General features: G+C 52.3%; 1 protein-coding gene across 5 annotated transcripts in view; it reads right to left on the reverse strand.

Moving 5' to 3' along the window:
- LOC138526331 (interleukin-1 receptor-like 1) overlaps positions 1–20,228 on the reverse strand; it is a 524,029-nt gene that overhangs the window by 344,074 nt on the left and 159,727 nt on the right. For all 5 annotated transcript variants that reach the window (XM_069636939.1, XM_069636936.1, XM_069636938.1 and 2 more), the window contains one exon: positions 12,766–12,928. In XM_069636939.1, coding sequence (XP_069493040.1) covers positions 12,766–12,928 — 163 coding nt within the window. The remainder of the gene's footprint in view (positions 1–12,765; positions 12,929–20,228) is intronic.

Raw genomic sequence — 20,228 nt, forward strand, 5'->3', positions numbered from 1 at the left:
CCCATGCTCAGGCCCCGTGTGTCTCTCCCCTTCCCCCCCACCCCCACCCCCCGCTCATGCCCGTGTCTCTCTCCCCTTCCCCCACCCCTGCTCATGCCCCGTGTCTCCCTCCCTTTCCCCCCACCCCCCGCTCATGCCCCGTGTCTCCCTACTGTTTCCCCCTACCCTCCGCTCATGCCCTGTGTTTCTCTCCCCTTCATCCCACCCCCGCTCATGCCCCGTGTCTCTCTCCCCTTCACCCCACCCCCGCTCATGCCCCATGTGTCTCACCCCTTCCCCCTCACCCCCCGCTCATGCCTCGTGTGTCTCTCCCCTTTCCCCCACCCCCCGCTCATGCCCCGTTTCTCTTTACTGTTCCCCCACCCCGCTCATGCCCCGTGTGTCTCTCCCCTTCCCCCACCCCCGCTCATGCCCCGTGTGTGTCTCTCTCCCCTTCCCCCCTGCTCATGCCCCCGTGTCTCCCTACTGTTCCCCCCACCCCCGCTCATGCCCCATGTCTCTCTCCCCTTCCCCCCACCCCCCGCTCATGCCCCGTGTCTCTCTCCCCTTCCCCCCACCCCCCGCTCATGCCCCGTGTCTCTCTCCCCTTCCCCCCACCCCCGCTCACGCCCCGTGTGCATCTCCCCTTCCCTACACCCCCTGCTCATGCCCCAAGTGTCTCTCACCGTCCCCCCATGCCTGCTCATGCCCCGTGTGTCTCTCACCTTCCCCCAACCCCTGCTCATGCCCCTTGTCTCCCTCCTTTCCCCTACCCCCCGCTCATGCCCCATGTGTCTCTCCCCTTCCCCCCACCACCCGCTCATGACCTGTGTGTCTCTCCCTTTCCCCCCACCCCCGCTCATGCCCCGTGTCTCTCTCCCCTTCCCCCACCCCCTTTCATGCCCTGTGTGTCTCTCCCCTTCCCTCCACCCCCGCTCATGCCCCGTGTCTCTCTCCTCTTCCCCCATGCCTGCTCATGCCCTTGTGTCTCTCCCCTTCCCTCCACCCCCCGCTCATGCCCCATGTGTCTCTCCCCTTCCCCCATGCCTGCTCATGCCCCGTGTGTCTCTCCCCTTCTCCCAACCCCTGCTCATGCCCCTTGTCTCCCTCCTTTCCCCCACCCCCCGCTCATGCCCCGTGTGTCTCTCCCCTTCCCCCCACCCCCCGCTCATGCCCTGTGTGTCTCTCCCTTTCCCCCCACCCCCCGCTCATGCCCCGTGTCTCTCTCCCCTTCCCCCCACCCCTCTCATGCCCTGTGTGTCTCTCCCCTTCCCTCCACCCCCACTCATGCCCCGTGTCTCTCTCCCCTTCCCCATGCCTGCTCATGCCCCGTGTGTCTCTCCCCTTCCCCCAACCCCCGCTCATGCCCTTGCCTCCCTCCTTTCCCCCCACCCCCTGCTCAAGCCCCATGTGTCTTCCCTGTTCCCCCATCCTCCGCTCATGCCCCATGTGCCCTGTTCCCCCCACCCCCCGCTCATGCCCCGTGTCTCCCTTGTGTTACTCCCACCCCCAGCTCATGCCCCGTGTCTCCCTTGTGTTACCCCTCTCACCCCCTGCTCATGCCCGTGGCTCCCTTGTGTTACCCCCCACCCCCTGCTCATGCTCCATGTCTCCCTTGTGTTTCCCCCCCACCCGCCGCTCATTCCCCGTGTATCCCTTGTGTTACCCCCCACCCCCCGCTCATGCCCGTGTCTCCCTTGTTTTACCCCCCGCTCATGCCTCATGTCTCCCTTGTGTTACCCCCCCCTCGCTCATGCCCCATGTCTCCCCTGTTCCCCCCACCCCTGCTCATGCCCCATGTCTCCCTCCTTTCCCCCCCACGCCCGCTCATGCCCCGTGTCTCCCTTGTGTTACCCCCACCCCCGCTCATGCCCCATGACTCTCTCCTGGTCCCCCCACCCTCGCTCATGCCCCGTGTCTCCCCTGTTCCCCCCCACCCCCCCGCTCATGTCCCGTGTATACCCCGTGTACCCCCCCACCCCAGCTCATGCCCTGTGTCTCCTGTTGCCTCCCCACCCTCACGTCATGTCCCGTGTCTCCCTCCTGTACCCCCACCCCCAACCCCCACTTATGCCCCGTGTTTCCCTCCTGTACCCCCACCCCCTGCTCATGCCCCGTGTGTCTCTCCCCTTCCCCCCACCCCCTGCTCGTGCCCCGTGTCTCTCTCCCCTTCCCCCCACCCCCTGCTCATGCCATGTGTGTCTCTCCCCTTCCCCCCACCCCCTGCTCATGCCCCATGTGTGTCTCTCTCCCCTTCCCCCCTGCTCATGCCCCCGTGTCTCCCTACTGTTCCCCCCACCCCCGCTCATGCCCCATGTGTCTCTCCCCATCCCACCACCCCCTGCTCATCTCCCGTGTGTCTCTCCCCTTCCCCCCCACCCCCCGTTCATGCCCCGTGTGTCTCTCCCCTTCCCCCCACCCCGCTCATGCCCTGTGTCTCTGTCCCCTAACCCCCCACCCCCCGCTGAAGCCCTGTATGTCTCTCCCCTTCCCCCCCACCCCCGCTCATGCCCCGTGTCTCCCTACTGTTCCCCACACACCCTGCTCATGCCCCGTGTCTCTCTCCACTTCCCCCCCACCCGCCGCTCATGCCCCGTGTCTCCCGTGTTCCCCCCACCCCCGCTCATTACCTGTCTCTCCTGTTACCCCCCACGCCCTGCTCATGCCCCGTGTCTCCCTAGTGTTACCCCCTCATCCCCCGCTCATGCCCCGTGTCTCCCCTGTGTTACCCCCCACCCCTCTGCTCATGCCCCGTGTCTCCCTCGTGTTACCCCCCCACCCATGCCCTGTGTCTTTCCCCTTCCCCCCCACCCCCCGCTCATGCCCTGTGTCTCTCCCCTTTCTCCCCCACCCCCCGCTCATGCCCCGTGTCTCCCTCCTTTCCCCCCACACACGCTCTTGCCCTGTGTGTCTCTCCCCTTTCCCCCACCCCATGCTCAGGCCCCGTGTGTCTCTCCCCTTCACCCCCACCCCCACCCCCCGCTCATGCCCGTGTCTCTCTCCCCTTCCCCCACCCCTGCTCATGCCCCGTGTCTCCCTCCCCTTCCCCCCACCCCCCGCTCATGCCCCGTGTCTCCCTACTGTTTCCCCCTACCCTCCGCTCATGCCCTGTGTTTCTCTCCCCTTCCCCCCACCCCCGCTCATGCCCCGTGTCTCTCTCCCCTTCACCCCACCCCCGCTCATGCCCCATGTGTCTCACCCCTTCCCCCTCACCCCCCGCTCATGCCTCGTGTGTCTCTCCCCTTTCCCCCACCCCCCGCTCATGCCCCGTTTCTCTTTACTGTTCCCCCACCCCGCTCATGCCCCGTGTGTCTCTCCCCTTCCCCCACCCCCGCTCATGCCCCGTGTGTGTCTCTCTCCCATTCCCCCCTGCTCATGCCCCCGTGTCTCCCTACTGTTCCCCCCACCCCCGCTCATGCCCCATGTGTCTCTCCCCTTCCCCCCACCTCCTGCTCATGTCCCGTGTGTCTCTCCCCTTCCCCCCCACCCCCCGTTCATGCCCCGTGTCTCTCTTCCCTTCCCCCAACCCCCGCTCATGCCCCGTGTGTCTCTCCCCTTCCCCCCACCCCGCTCATGCCCTGTGTCTCTGTCCCCTAACCCCCATCCCCCGCTGAAGCCCTGTATGTCTCTCCCCTTCCCCCCCACCCCCGCTCATGCCCCGTGTCTCCCTACTGTTCCCCACACACCCTGCTCATGCCCCGTGTCTCTCTCCACTTCCCCCCCACCCGCCGCTCATGCCCCGTGTCTCCCCTGTTCCCCCCACCCCCGCTCATGACCTGTCTCTCCTGTTACCCCCCACGCCCTGCTCATGCCCCGTGTCTCCCTAGTGTTACCCCCTCATCCCCCGCTCATGCCCCGTCACTCCCCTGTGTTACCCCCCACCCCCCTTCTCATGCCCCGTGTCTCCCTCGTGTTACCCCCCACCCATGCCCTGTGTCTTTCCCCTTCCCCCCCACCCCCCGCTCATGCCCTGTGTCTCTCCCCTTTCCCCCCCAACCCCCGCTCATGCCCCGTGTCTCCCTCCTTTCCCCCCACACCCGCTCTTGCCCTGTGTGTCTCTCCCCTTTCCCCCACCCCATGCTCAGGCCCCGTGTGTCTCTCACCTTCCCCCCCACCCCCACCCCCCGCTCATGCCTGTGTCTCTCTCCCCTTCCCCCACCCCTGCTCATGCCCCGTGTCTCCCTCCCCTTCCCCCACCCCCCGCTCATGCCCCGTATCTCCCTACTGTTTCCCCCTACCCTCCGCTCATGCCCTGTGTTTCTCTCCCCTTCCCCCCACCCCCCGCTCCTGCCCCGTGTCTCTCTCCCCTTCCCCCCACCCCCTGCTCGTGCCCCGTGTCTCTCTCCCCTTCACCCCACCCCCGCTCATGCCCCATGTGTCTCACCCCTTCCCCCTCACCCCCCGCTCATGCCTCGTGTGTCTCTCCCCTTTCCCCCACCCCCCGCTCATGCCCCGTGTCTCTTTACTGTTCCCCCACCCCCGCTCATGCCCCGTGTGTCTCTCCCCTTCCCCCACCCCCGCTCATGCCCCATGTGTCTCTCCCCTTCCCCCACCCCCGCTCATGCCCTGTGTCTCTCTCCCCTTCCCCCCACTCATGCCCTGTGTCTCCCTACTTTTCCCCCCACCCCCCGCTCATGCCCCGTGTCTCTCTCCCCTTCCCCCCACCCCCCGCTCAAGCCCGTGTCTCCCTCCTTTCCCCCCACCCCCGCTCATGCCCCTTGTGTCTCTCCCCTTCCCCCCACCCCCCGCACATGCCCCGTGTGTCTCTCCCCTCCCCCCCGCTCATCATGTGTCTCTCCCCCTCACCTCCACTCATGCCCTGTGTCTCTCTCCCCTTCCCCCCACCCTCCACTCATGCCCCGTGTGTCTCTCCCCTTCCCCCACCCCCGCTCATGCCCCGTGTGTCTCTCCCTTTCCCCCCACCCCCTGCTCATGCCGCGTGTCTCTCTCCCCTTCCCCCCACCCGCCCGCTCATGCCCCGTGTGTCTCTCTCCTTCCCCCCACCCCCCGCTCATGCCCCGTGTTTCCCTCCCCTTCCCCCCACCCCCCGCTCATGCCCCGTGTCTCCCTACTGTTCCCCCCACCCCCCGCTCATGCCCTGTGTTTCTCTCCCCTTCCCCCCAGCCACCGCTCATGCCCCGTTTCTCTCTCCCCTTCCCCCCACCCCCCGCTCGTGCCCCGTGTCTCTCTCCCCTTCCCCACCCCTGCTCATGCCCCATGTGTCTCACCCCTTCCCCCTCACCCCCCGCTCATGCCTCGTGTGTCTCTCCCCTTTCCCCCACCCCCCGCTCATGCCCTGTGTCTCTTTACTCTTCCCCCACCCCTGCTCATGCCCCGTGTGTCTCTCCCCTTCCCCCACCCCCCCGCTCATGCCCCGCGTGTCTCTCCCCTTCCACCACCCCGCGCTCATGCCCTGTGTCTCTCTCCCCTTCCCCCCGCTCATGCCCTGTGTCTCCCTACTGTTCCACCCACCCCCTGCTCATGCCCCGTGTCTCTCTCCCCTTCCCCCCGCCCCCTGTGTTTCTCTCCCCTTCCCCCCACCCCCCGCTCAAGCCCCGTGTCTCCCTCCTTTCCCCCCATCCCCGCACATGCCCCGTGTGTCTCTCCCCTCCCCCCACCCCCGCTCATCATTCATCATGTGTCTCTCCCCCCTCACCTCCACTCATGCCCTGTGTCTCTCTCCCCTTCCCCCACCCCCCGCTCATGCCCCGTGTGTCTCTCCCCTTCCCCCCACCCCCCGCTCATGCCCCGTGTGTCTCTCCCTTTCCCCCCACCCCCTTCTCATGCCCCGTGTCTCTCTCCCCTTCCCCCCACCCGCCCACTCATGCCCCGTGTGTCTCTCCCCTTCCCCCCACCGCCCGCTCATGCCCCGTGTATCTCTCCCCTTCCCCCACCCCCTGCCCTTTCCCCCTTGTTTCTCTCCCCTTCCCCCCACCCCCGCTCATGCCCTGTGTCTCCCTCCTTTCTCCCCACCCCCCGCTCATCATGTGTCTCCCCCCGTACCCCCCATGCCTGCTCATGCCCCGTGTGTCTCTCCCCTTCCCCCAACCCCTGCTCATGCCCCTTGTCTCCCTCCTTTCCCCCCCGCTCATGCCCCGTGTGTCTCTCCCCTTCCCCCCACCCCCCGCTCATGCCCTGTGTGTCTCTCCCTTTCCCCCCACCCCCCGCTCATGCCCCGTGTCTCTCTCCCCTTCCCCCACTCCCACTCATGCCTTGTGTGTCTCTCCCCTTCCCTCCACCCCCGCTCATGCCCCGTGTCTCTCTCCACTTCCCCCATGCCTGCTCATGCCCCGTGTGTCTCTCCCCTTCCCCCAACCCCCGCTCATGCCCTTGTCTCCCTCCTTTCCCCCCACCTCCTGCTCAAGCCCCATGTGTCTTCCCTGTTTCCCCCACCCTCCGCTCATGCCCCATGTGCCCTGTTCCCCCCACCCCCCGCTCATGCCCGTGTCTCCCTTGTGTTACTCCCACCCCCAGCTCATGCCCCGTGTCTCCCTTCTGTTATCCCTCTCACCCCCTGCTCATGCCCCGTGGCTCCCTTGTGCTACCCCCACCCCCTGCTCATGCCCCATGTCTCCCTTGTGTTCCCCCCACCCGCCGCTCATGCCCCGTGTCTCCCTTGTGTTACCCCCCCACCCCCCGCTCATGCCTCGTGTCTCCCTTGTGCTACCCCCCACCCCTCGCTCATGCCCCATGTCTCCCCTGTTCCCCCACCCCTGCTCATGCCCCATGTCTCCCTCCTTCCCCCCCACCCCCGCTCATGCCCTGTGTCTCCACCGTTTCCCCCCGCCCCCGATTATGCCCCATGTCTCCCCTGTTCCCCCCACCCTCGCTCATGCCCCGTGTCTCCCCTCTTCACCCCCACCCCCCTCTCATGTCCCGTGTTTACCCCGTGTACCCCCCACCCCCGCTCATGCCCTGTGTCTCCTGTTGCCTCCCCACCCTCCGGTCATGTCCCGTGTCTCCCTCCTGTACCCCCACCCCCACCCCCGCTCATGCCCTGCGTTTCCCTCCTGTACCCCCACCCCCTGCTGATGCCCGTGTTTCCCTCGTGTTCCCCGTACCCCCCCGCTCATGCCCCATGTTACTCCCCCACCCCCCGCTCATGCCCCATTCTTCCTCGTGTTACCCCCCACCCCTGCTCATGCCCCGTGTCTCCCTCATGTTCCCCCCACACCCCGCTCATGCCCCGTGTCTCCCTCGTGTTACCCCCACCCCCTGCTCATGCCCTGTATGTCTCCAGTTGCCCCCACCCCCCGCTCATGCCCCGTGTCTCCCTCGTGTTCCCCCACCCCCCGCTCATGCCCCGTGTTTCCCTTGTGTTACCCCCCACATCCCCGCTCAAGCCCTGTGTCTCCCTCGTGTTTCCCCCACCCCCGCTCATGCCCCCTGTCTCTCTCCTTTCCCCCCACGCCCCAGCTCAAGCCCCGTGTTCCACCCACCCCCCGCTCATGCCCCTTGTCTCTCTTCTTTCCCCCCCACCCCCGCTCATGCCCCGTGTATGTCCTGTTCCCCCCACCCCCGCTCATGCCCCGTGTTTCCCTCGTGTTCCTCCCCACCCCCCGCTCATGCCCCGTGTCTCCCTCGTGTTCCTCCCCACCCCCCGCTCATGCCCCGTGTCTCCCCTGTTCCACCCCACCCGCTGCTCATGCCCCGTGTTTCCTCCCCCCACCCCCTGCTCATTCCCGTTTGTGCCCTGTTCCCTCTCATCCCCCACTCATGCTGATGTGTCTTCCCTGTTCCCCCTCCACCCCCGCTCATGCCCTGTTGTGTTCTCTTTATACACCCCGCCTTCCCTTTCCATGGTGGCCATCTTGGTAAAAGATTTTCCTTCCAGCATCCCGGTGTAGGAAGGAAAATCTTTTTTTTTTTACCACCTGGGGTTCCCACTTTGAGGACCTAAGATGCTAGTGGTCTTCATCTATTGAAAAGGATGTTATGGTGACGTTGCACTAATAAAAACCTATAAAATAAAAAAATGTGTTAAAGGGACGTTATGGTTAAGTTGCGCTACTAAAAACCTATGAAATTCAGTGAAAAAACGTTGTCAAAGGGACAGTATGGTTCCAAGTAAAACCGAAAAACCCTTGAAATTCGCCAGTTATGGTAAGCTAAGCAACCATAACTCGTGCCACCACCGTGCACTGCTGAGACTAACACCCAGGACATCAAAGGTGACATCACAAATGTCATTGATGACATCACTGATGACATCACATGTCTGGCTCACTCTTTTTTCTTTTGCTGACATATCTAGGCCACATGGTTTTCTTCATTAACAGTCAGAAACTAAACATTTTATTTTATTTGTAGACGTATCCTTCAAGTAGGTTCTTACAGTAATTCCCTTAGAGTCCAGTCACATCATATGAAACATATACATACAGGAAGACACAAGCTTGAAAGACAGCAATCCTTTTTGTGCATAAAGATAATCAATAGACTAATGAGCACTTTCTGATAGTTCTGTTTTTTTTATGGCTGTACTTTCCCTGTATATGGTCATATTTGTATACATTGTACTCACACTACTTTCCTTAGGGTCCAATCACATCAAGTGATACATATACATAGGGTAAATAGCAGTTTTAAAACAGAGCAATCATTTATTTGCATGAAAATAATCAGTTAAGTTATGTATTGTTTCTGCTACTACTTGTGCTTTTTTACTAACTTCACTTTCCCTGTATATACCCATATTGGTATGTTTTCCTGTGTCTTTGTGTTTTGTCTATAGTAATGCAATTATGTAATACATGTGTTTTATTAGCTACTTATTACATATTTCACAGTACACAAAAATCTATTAAGAAAACCATTATCATTTCATTATTCAACATATTAACATTACGAATATTATACCTTTATCTTCTACGCTGCACACAATATAATGTTTCTGTATGAGCAGCTTAGTATGCTAGATAGAACACCATAATAGAATGCTATTTATATCAATGCACCGTTCAATGCACTAATTAGGGTATGATATTTATTGCAATGATCCTTGACACTTGTTTTGCAACATTATAATAAGAATCCCTTGTACACATATTTCATGAAAAGTACATACATATGTGATGTCATCAGTGATGTCATCAATGACATTTGTGCTGTCATCTTTGATGTCCTGGGTGTTAGTCTTAGCAGTGCACGGTGGTGGCACGAGTTATGGTTGCTTAGCTTACCATAACTGGCGAATTTCAAGGGTTTTTCGGTTTTACTTGGAACCATACTGTCCCTTTGACAATGTTTTTTCACTGAATTTCATAAGTTTTTTAGTAGCGCAACTTAACCATAACGTCCCTTTAACAAAGTTTTTTCACTGAATATATATATACATATTCACTAAAAAAATACTTTGTTAAGGGGACGTTATGGTTAAGTTGCACTACCAAAAACCTGTGCACTTCACTAAAAAAACTTTTCAAACGTGCCATTATTGTTCAAAGTAAAACCGAAAAACCCCTGAGATTCGCCAGTTATGGTAGGCTAAGCAACCATACCTGCCATCACCACTGTGCACTGCTAACACTAACACCCAGGACATGAAAGATGGCATCACAAATGTCATTGATGACATCACTGACAACATCACATGTTTAGTCCCTTTGTTTTTGTTCACTGCCATATATATATATGTATATTCAGTAAAACAACTTTGTTAAAGGGACGTTATACTTCACAGTATAACCGAAAAACACTTGACATTCACTAATTATGGTAAGCTAAGCAACCATAACTCGTGCCACCAATGTGCATTGCTGAGACTAACACCCAGGACATCAAAGATGACATCACAAATGTCATTGATGAACCATCCCCTGAAGGACAACATTATATTCCAGACCCTGATCCCACTCACCTCCCTGGACAGAGGTGAGAGATGCAGTAGAGATAGCGAAGCCATGTTAGTCCATGCCTGCCACATGAAGGGAAAGTCAAATCAAGTTAACCAGGGAGATTTGACCGACAGCCACCAGGCGAGTTTGTGGACAATGAGATGGAGTATTCTGTTTCCAAAAGAAGCAAAAGACTCAGATATGGTACTGTGGTTGGTTATCAGTTGTTTGTCAGTTATTTGTCCCCCTCTGATGGGGATGCCCTAACTAATGGTTGTCAACGAAGGGAGAGACATGCCCTGGCACGAGTAGTGTCCCAGTGAACTTTACACTGTGTGTTCATACTTATTTCAGGAAGTTATTAATGTGGTAAATCAGCTGGCACTACTGGCAAAGTCAAAGATACATTTTCTACTTCCAGCCTATCATTATGACCAATGGAAGGTGGTATAATCACCATAGGGCACAAAAGGGGTGTTTTATAAGTGCCCCCTGGGTCTGGAAGCCTTATAGACCACCCAGCCCCTGAAGGGGTGAACAAATGATATAGTGGTAGGAGTACTTGAGAAGAATTCCCTCTGACCACTGACATAACTTAAAAAACCCAAAAGCCATCATAGGGGTTTTCTTAAAATATGACTGCAGAACACACTCTGCCATAAATCTAACTCTGCCCTAAAAGTAAGAGTGCAGGTTTGTAGGTTACTGTGCCTTGTAAGGCCTACTTCACTCTTTCCCCAACCAAACAACTACCCTCTATGAGTCCCCTAAATAGGACCCAGCTGTTAGCATTAGAACACGAATTGACCCATAACTAAGCTCTTCTCTTTATCCCTATCACACTCTCTCACATCAGCTACTAACGATACATAAAGTGAGTTCATCTATCAGATCTTGGGCTCGTCCCTTAGGATAATATACTCCAAAGTCTTTCATCCAAAACCCAATAGTCAGATTGGCACACAAGGAGCTGGGAATGTCTAACCTGCACCTATCAACACCACAGCATGTGCATCTACATCTCCCACTGTCCATCCTTTTTTCTTACAGAGCCATATGCAGTGAGGCCACCAAAAATGGCAGAAGGGCGCAATACATGGCCACCTACATTACATAGGCAGACCCAACCTGTAGAGGTGTCAAGGGTGCCTTCACACTGATAAAGGATTTTGGCTCCTGCTCAGTTGTACACTATACTAGTGCTGTCTTGGCAACGGTTTTATGTGCGGGTGCAAAAGAAGTACAGGGACCCAGAAGTAATTCAGGATAAGAATCAGAAGATTAGAACCAAATGAAACCACAACACGAGAAGGAAGTGTGGTGTACTTAAATCTCCGGACTGTGCATGACTGAGAATTTCCCACTTTTTCCCAGGAGGGGCTCCAGATTGTGAGGCTCATTATTTGAATCCAGAGACTTGTTATTCGAGGTCAGGGGTTTGTTTTCTAAGCACAGAGACATGTTGTGTGAACCCATCATGCGTCTGAGTGACATTTCTCCAGATTGGACTTGTGGCAGTTTGTAGAGTGTGGGAATGTGTGTGTAGTGTATGGGTATGGTTGCAGTGTGTGGGTGTTTGTTAAGTGTGTCAACATATTTGCACTGTTTACATTATATGAGTATGTGTGCACTGTTTGTGGGTGTGTGCAGTGTGTGGATATGTGTGAAGTATATGCGCAGAGTTCAGGGGTGAGGTATGGATGAAGTGCGTGGGGTCACAGTGTGTGGGGCCCGTGCATGTGTGTGTGTGTGTGTGTGTGTGTGAGAGAGAGAGAGAGAGAGAGAGAGAGAGAGAGAGAGAGAAAGAGAGAGAGAGAGAGAGAGAGAGAGAGGGAGAGAGAGAGGAGTGTGTGCGTGTGGGTCAGAGGGCAGTGTGTGTGGGAATATTTTGGGTGCACAGTGTGTGCATGGGCCGAATGTGTGCAGTGTGTGGTCAGCGTGTGTGTGTATTTGTGTTTCTGTCTGTGTGTCAGGGATTGACAATGAAGTAAAAGGGATATGCATCTAGGCTTCAGCATGGACATGGACGGGGTATAGACAAAGCCAAACACACATGCAGGCTGTGAATCCCTTGCTTGGCATCTCTCTCTGATCTTCACTATAAGTTATGTTTACGGTTTTGGTGCTATCTAAAATCCTAAGCTGAAAATAGAGACAGAAAACAATGTGGCTAGTGATGTAGTGTGTATTCAAAATAGGAAACACATATTGCATGAAGATTGGAATTTGATAATGGCTTTCACTGCTCCATGTGAGAAACCTGGATGACAATACTTACAATAATATTTCAAAGATTGTTTTGGAACATTCTGTACATGTAATGTTCGAAGTTTAATATCGCTTAATTGTTAGTTACAGATGGTAGAATATGATGTTCCCAATGATTTAGTACATCATCTCACAGGAAAACGAGATTTGAGAATATAATTTAAAATGCTGATTGAATTTGGAGAGGTAAGGTGTAGGGGTGGGGCTCATGAGAAAAGAATAGTTGTGCTAGCATTGCAACATATTTATTTTGATACTAATAACATAACATTCTAAGAATGTAATTAAATATGTTAATGTGTTAATAAATACAACTGCTGGATTTTTTATGATTAATGTCAGATTTTTCTCCATCTACGTTTTGATTATAGTTCTCAAATTAAAATGAAGATAATCAACTTGTTTTTGAGCCTTTCCTTAGAATTCATATTATTGTTTATAATCATCTATGCACCTAATTACTGAGTAGCTACAAAAGAACAAGCAGTATAGAATACATTTTCCAATGTTCCTGCTCTCGAATGCATTTGTGGGACATGCAAATTGTTTGGAAACAAAGATGGAACAACTGTATCAAACTGCAAAACACTATTTGTGAACAACTCCAGAAACACATTCAGTAAGGAGCACATTGTAGCCCCCAGGCCATAAACAAAACTCATACTTGCACTGTAATACTTACCTTTAACAGTCATCATTTTGGTCTGTGTTACATTGTACAATGTCCCATTGTGTTCGTGGGTAAATTGACAAGTATAGTAACCTGCATCTTGTTGGTTGACTCCGATAATTGCAAGCTCTCGATGGATCATAACATATTTGGGCCCCTGGATGGAATGGCAGTCCTAAAAAAATAAACACATAAAAAAGACTGTTGTTTGCTGCCAGAGTTATTTCTTGCTTCCTTGTTTAGCATATGTTGTCTTCATCTCACTTTACCACAGTTTCGACATGCCCTTCAGCATACATGTAGAGGGATACTTTTCCGAATATTATCAGAGCAACCATGTGCATGTCTGTTTCTACAGCAAAGGCAATTCTAGGCTGCTGAATTGTGCATCACACGTGGGTGTATGAATGCCCTGCCAAAGAGCAAATTAGCTTCCATTGCAAGAGGGGAGGCTTTAAAATTTCGCTTTGTGAATTGGACTGTGAAGACGTCGTTTTATACGAGGGTTTTCGTACTTGGATATTAAGGTACAGCATTTCGTATATCCCCACTTAATCTTTCCCTCTCAAATGAAATACCAATATTTGGATAGAAAACAAGTTCCAATATTGCACCTACTACAATTTAAAGATTACTTTTGACTCTGTGGTTGTGTTTCAGGTGAGAATTCTAGTTCTTCGTTACAATTTTTGTTAGCTTACAGTTTATGCATAGCTACATTTTATGGTACTTTTCAAAAGATGACCAGGAGTCGCCAGTACAATGGCAACGCTTCTTTATTCTTGGTTTACAGATCTAGGATATTACAGGCCCCAGCAGTAGCACAAGACATACATATGTGTGGAACATCCACCAGCCTCCCTCCAATTGTCACTCCAGAAACACTCAACAGGTCACACATACACATCATTTGGAACTCTGAACATTCATGACATCACAACATGCAAGCAGGGAAGATAGATTAAGAAGAAAGCACATCTCAACCCTATCCTTGGGATTTTTTGATTATAGCACTTTCCCAGAAGCTATTCAGTGCAGCACAGCCCAATTCCTAGAGGAGGTTTAGATATTGCTGTTGCCTCCGTCTTCAACAACATTAATGAACCCATTTTGAAGAATTACAAAGTAATGATCTCTTGACATATTCAAACACCTTTACTCAGTCAGTTGTGGGATGTTTTTACCCATGCATCCGAGCCCTACCACAAAAACTGTGCAGTACTGGCATTGGCAGAGCTTCCCAGAAAATGCCCAGGGAAATGCATGAAGAATAGGCTGCCACCCATTTTTGCCGATGTTATGGGCACAGAAGGGCACTGCCTAAAACCACCATTGGACTACCCACACAGTAGCCTGAAACCATTGGGAATGGCAATGCTGATTGCCAAAAGCAACCTAGAACTGTGGGGAATTCATTTTTTTAAATCCCAAAAATGGTTGCATTACCAGTACTCACCACTATCAGAAAGCCGGCGTTTTAAAACCACCAGACTTTTGTGTAAAACTGAATAAATGAACCCAAAGCAGGCCAAAGAAAGACTTACTGAGAGGTGGATACAATGTAAAGTTATATTCTGAAGTGACTTGAATGTTCATAACAAGACTGGCTGAGCTCTGCAGGTCTGCAGCAGCCTAACTGAAACTGGATTTAAAACTACCAAAAATCGAAAATGTTTAAATTAACTGAGTGACCTACTTTTGAGTGTCACATAGTTTGTCACTGTTGAAATGTCAAAGTTTTAAATTTAGAATCAGCATTCTAGCTGCATATGTAAAAATTGTCTTGACTTAAACTGGGGAACAAAAAGTGACATTTTATCTGAAACCTGGCTTAATGAAACTGAATTCTGCCCACCAGCTACCCCCGACAGGAGTTGAGACTTGCACAACAGCTGTGTTCCCAGGCCTAGCTGCCTTTTGCTGTTCCCACCAAAAGGGATATGACACTTCTCTGATTGAATTACCTGGGCTCTGCAGGAAATTGAACAAAGCCCTGTCCTGACTCAGGCAAATGTTTTATTGGAGGGGTCGTAAAAGTGGCTTCCTCCTGGAAGGAAAGGGGAGGAGCACTGCCTGTGAGAGCAAGCTGGCTTGGCAGAACTGGAAAAACCAGAAATTCAACCTTGTGCTGGTGGGAAACCACACCCCTTTGGGGCCAGAACATAAATCTAAAAAGATGGATCATTCATAGAGCGGACTTGTGAAAATTTTATAAGTGATATCATTATTCTTGTGATTTTTCTGTGCACATTTGAAGACGTGTTAGCACCCGGTGGTATGTTCAGGGGGGTTTTTAGCGGAAAAGAGGATATTACTCTAAATGTATGTATGTTAAAAATCTGACACTCCACCACCTAATGCCCACCTGCTTTGCGAACATTTGTGTAAATGCGGGGACAAATCCAATATTGGTAACCCGACCAAAAAGTGAAATATGTTGCCATATTTGAACCCAAGCTCCTAGAAACGACAGAATTGGAACAGGGGCTACCATCAGTAAATGCATGATGTGTGTATGCAATGCCAAACAACTGTCTATCGGAGAAGTATGTATTAGGATCAGATATAGATTGTGTGTAAAGTTGACAGGGTGGGTTCTCTGTATCATAAACAGACCTCATCATGATGACACTTCATTTCATTCCCCCAATCAAGGGGAAGAGGAGGAAGTGGCCAATGACAAGTGGAGAGGGGTAGGGCCTAGAAAGCTAGCCTCTCCACCCACTTTCAAAACACATAAAAGCAGACAGTCAGGACAGATTCCACCTGCTGCGGGACGCTCTGCCGGGAAAATCCATACTTTACCTCCATCAACCTCCAGAGTGCCAACATAGAGACTTCAATCTATCCACCTTCAGAGACCAAGACTTTACTTCAGAATTTGTAGCAAAGAGGTCAACTACAAGCTAAATCCCTCTTTAGCAGGCCTCAAATCATTGCCACTATTCACAGCCAGGCGAGCTGTTTGAATTCTTTGCAAGAACTCTGGCCATTTGCCAGGGAGCAGTGTTGTATCCAGAGAGAGACCAGCTGAACCGGAGACCGCTGTATCCGGACCCACAGACCTGATCAGAACCAGAGACCCAGACCAGACCAGCAGAGTAGAGCTGACCCAGACGCTGTGCGCAGAAACCGTCCGTGGCGAGTGAAGAAAACCTGTTGACCAGATCCATGGTGAGGCCTATTTCTAAATATATTGTGAGTACCTAGCAGAACTGTGCAGAACCAATCTCTTAGTTAAAATAATATAATTCAATCTATTTTAATCTAACCAGAACTGCCTCCTAGAAGTTGTCACCTGTCATTTGCAAAGCTGTCACCTGTCATTTTCTATCTGCAAGCTGTGATCTGTCGCTTTGAACTTATAAAATTTCAAATCCGAAAAACTACCTTTATTTAATCGTTCGTATCTCTGGAACTGTTTGGGCTAGGAACTTGGTTTAACTTTCCTCTGAAAGCTTAGAATCTCACCTTTTCAACAAGCCTAGAACCTATTCCTCATACTTTTGCCGTAATCACGATTCTCGCACTCGCGAATTTTACCGCGATTTGCGATTTGGTTAAAAATCCAGCCACGTGTGAAAACAGCGCTTCCTTGCTTTCCTTGCTAAAAATTTGTTTGCCTCTTAAGAACCATCCCTGAATCATTGCTAGAGTGAGCCTGGAATAATATTAACTAGATACCACTCACCCTGAACCTCTAGACGGAATTAAAAGCATTTTAGCATATTTTTCACTTCATTGCCAGCACATATAAAAGCATTTTGGGCCTGTGTTTCAAACTTCTGTAGTCTAAGCTTGCTGGGGTGAACTGAATTACATTTGATTGCATTTCTGAGAACTGTGTGCTTTCCTTCCATTTCCTTGCATTGCATAAAGGGGGGAGTGCATTGCCAGAGAAAAGTGATTACATTGTTTTGGTGAAATCATATTGAGTATTTCTGTACTGCAATTTCATTCCACCTTGCATCCATTTGAAACCATAAAAGAATTGTTGCTATCTTATCCATCCTTTAACCACTCATCATTGATTATAAAGAAGTGTGCTAGTGCCGGACTATCCATTATTGATTACTGCTCAGATTAAGTGTGATATTCAATTATTAATTTATTATAAAGTGTGATATATATATCTATTGTTTAAATTATCAAATAAACCTTTTAAACTTGCAAAACAGAACTACTTCTTGGCTCAGTGGGGTCAGGGGGATTCCAAGAGAGGGGAGTTATATAGGGGTAGTCATCCAGAACGCATGAACTGGACGTAAAGATATATCAATAAGGGTTTCCATTCAGTATCCCAGACTAGGCATTGACTTAGCTGTAGTGTTGAATTGAATCCTCTTACAAATTGGGGGCTCGAGCCGGACGTTTGGGTTAGATCTATCACTTGTGCAGATTAATACAGCGTGCCAGCTGACCAGATACACATATCCGGTCGGATCACCACACTGTGTTACGCTGTAAAGCACTCCTCAAAGGAACGCTCTAAGGAAAAGGTCTGTTTTGCAAAAATAAAATACAAACTTCTGTACGTCAGGACAGAGACCAATCTCTAGAATGACGACCTTGGTAGATATGAAAATAGCCAGAGAACACTTCTTACATAAGCTATTTGTGAGAGGTGAGTGGACTCATCAGGACCAAACGGTCTGGTTGCAGGCAATCGCGCAACAGGTCACTGAAACAGGGTCAGATATATGGGGAGATCAGGGTCCCCTACATGTGGCCCTGAGCGAACTATACATGGCCCCGAAGGCCAAGGATGAGCACCACAAGATTGCCAGGGTAGCGGCATATTTATATTTACATATGGGAGCCATGCAGGACAAATGTGCTGAAGGCCAAGATCTGGCGAGTAGGCAACTGCTGGCACTACAGAAGGTCCAATCTGACCTGGTCTCTTCTGAGCAGAGGCTGCAGGGGAGCCAGGAGTCAGAAAATGATAGTAGGCAGTATATCATTAAAATAAAAGAGGACATGGATATACTGCAACAGGAAAAGACAGACCAGGATACCAGAATTCTGGCTTTGCAGAAGGAACGCCAAGACAGCTTGGACTCCCTACTGCAGAGCCAGAAAAAGCTGGAGCAACAGATCAATTTCAACAGGGCATGCACAGAGCAGGTAGCCACCCTGCAAATCCAACTAGACAGAGAGAAAGAGGAGAGCAATAAACTGATCCTGAAAGACCTGGATACCCAGGCAGAGTTTGATCAGGAGCGCCAGAAAGCTGGTGCCTTCCAAAGGCAAAGGGACGACCTGGCGTCACAAATTCAAGCTCTTGGTCAGGAAAGAGACACCTTAGGCCAGGAAGTCTGCCACTTAAGAAGAAAAATGGAAGAAAATCACCTGGCCCACCAGGCACTGGGTGACCTCCAAAAAGAACACCAGGACTTGCTAGAGCACACCAGGAGGATGGAGGAGGCTCTGGCAAGAAAGGAGCAGGCCAATAGGGACACAGCTCAGGAGGTAACCCTCCTGCAGCAAAGACTGGCCCAGTGCTCCAGGACCAATCAGGAAACGCAGAGAGAGAGTGAGGCTCTCTGCCAGCACAATGATAGGCTCCAACAACAGGTAGCGATGCAGGAGAGACTGATAGAGTCTAGTAAGGCCTTAACTGAGGAACTGAAGGCGCAGGCTCTTGCGTTGCAACAGGGAGCAGGGGCGAATAGAGACCAGGTTCGCTGGGAAAGGGAAACTCCTGAGCATAACCTCAGGAGCCCTAGAACCAGAGGCCTTTATCTCTCTCAGTCCATGGACTCTGCCACCCCCATGTCCCCGGGCGCACATGAGCACCGGGCCACAGGGATGGCAGATTATTATCCAGCCAGAAGCATGGGGCTCATAGGCCAGTACCTCCCAGGAATGGATGGGCGGGCATCCGGGTATGGGCACCCAAGCACAGTGCAATTTAGTGGGGAACCCCAGGAGAGTAGGCTCATTAAGGGCATCCTGAAAACCTCTGCCCAGTTAGGTCAGTGGGGGGGGTACCCATCAAATCCTGGCAGCAAGGAGGAATCTGAAGACTTCTCTGAACGGCGCAGGACGCAGGAGACCAGGTCCCCACATTCTGCCAGCCATTCCCAGGCTCGCAGAATCCGGGAAAACCTGGAAGATCAGACAGGAACCTCTGGGAGCAGCGCTTCTGAGTCGGAGGATGAATGGACCAGGGTTACCCGAACCAAAAAGGCCAATAAGGCAAAAAGGGCCTTGCTTAAGGACCCATTGAAGCAAATAAAGGCAATAAGGAGTGTCATCACGCCTTATCACAAGAACGCCAAGTATTCTGTTTGAGAACACTTGGAGCTTTACGAGCAAATGATGGAGACTTTCCATTTGAAGGACAGCAGTAGCTGCATCCAGTACGTCAAATGGACATTCTCCCCAGAATACTCCAGTTTCTTTGCGGGGCTGGAGGACCAAAATCATTTAAGGTGGTCCATATTAAAACATTTTTCTGTTCACAGAAATCCCCAAGAGGCTCGCAAGGCAGCCTACAATTTGCAAAGTGGGGAGGATCAGGCCCCACAAAAATTTGTGCAAGAACTGAAACGTGCCTTTGCGCAGACCACCAGAAGGGTGCGCACAGACAGCAGAGAATTTGTCAATACATTTTTCCATGCCTTGCCCAAATATATAATGACCCAGCTCGTGAGAGATTTTCATGAGAAAAGATCATTAGACTGGGTCATTGAACAGGCTACCCGGATCTGTGAGGTACAGAAGCCTATCGAAAATAAAAATAACGTGCCGAAAAACCCCAAAACCAACAGCACCCCTGCTGCTGCCAAGGTGGCAGAGCTAAAGGTCACCCCCGTTTTGGATTTGGAGATGGGGGGGCCTAAAAACCTACCTGCACCTAATAATGCTAGGCCCAGAAGGTCCTCGGGCCAGTCACAGACAGGGAGTGAAAGAGGTAGTCCCACAAATGGGGTCCCTCGCTCTCCTGACTATGTAAGTCCCCGTTACAAGGGAAACAGACCAATCCTGGGTTATGTGTGGACTCCTCCAGCCCAAGGGGGGGGGATCCAGCCAAGCACCTGACCCAGGGAACTTCCCTCCTAACTTCCCCCAGGAGGGCAGAAATTCTCCAAATCCTGGGCAGAACTTTTTCCCCAGGTATCCACCCAATTTCCAGCCCCAAAATCATCCATCCTTCTTTCCCCAATTCCCTGAGCCCAGACAACCTAATCCGGGAGAGGGGAGGCCAAGGGTGGAGGGGTACCAAAATCTTCCCAAACAGGGGTACTACCAGAGAAGGGATAGCTACCCTTCCCGGGATCAGCCCAGGGGAGAAAATAGAGCCCCGTATCAGCCTGAGCGGGTTTCCCAGTTAGAGCGCCAGGTTCAAAATATGGCACGGGATCTGGGTCACATACTGAGGGCTCAACAGAACCCTCAGATGAGCATGCCACCGCAGAATGCCCCAAACTCTGGACCTGGTGCTCCAGAACAATGACGGGGGCAGCACC

The sequence above is a fragment of the Ambystoma mexicanum genome, chromosome 7p (assembly GCF_040938575.1).
Source record: "Ambystoma mexicanum isolate Mex_15411 chromosome 7p, UKY_AmexF1_1, whole genome shotgun sequence".
Lineage (NCBI taxonomy): Eukaryota > Metazoa > Chordata > Amphibia > Caudata > Ambystomatidae > Ambystoma > Ambystoma mexicanum.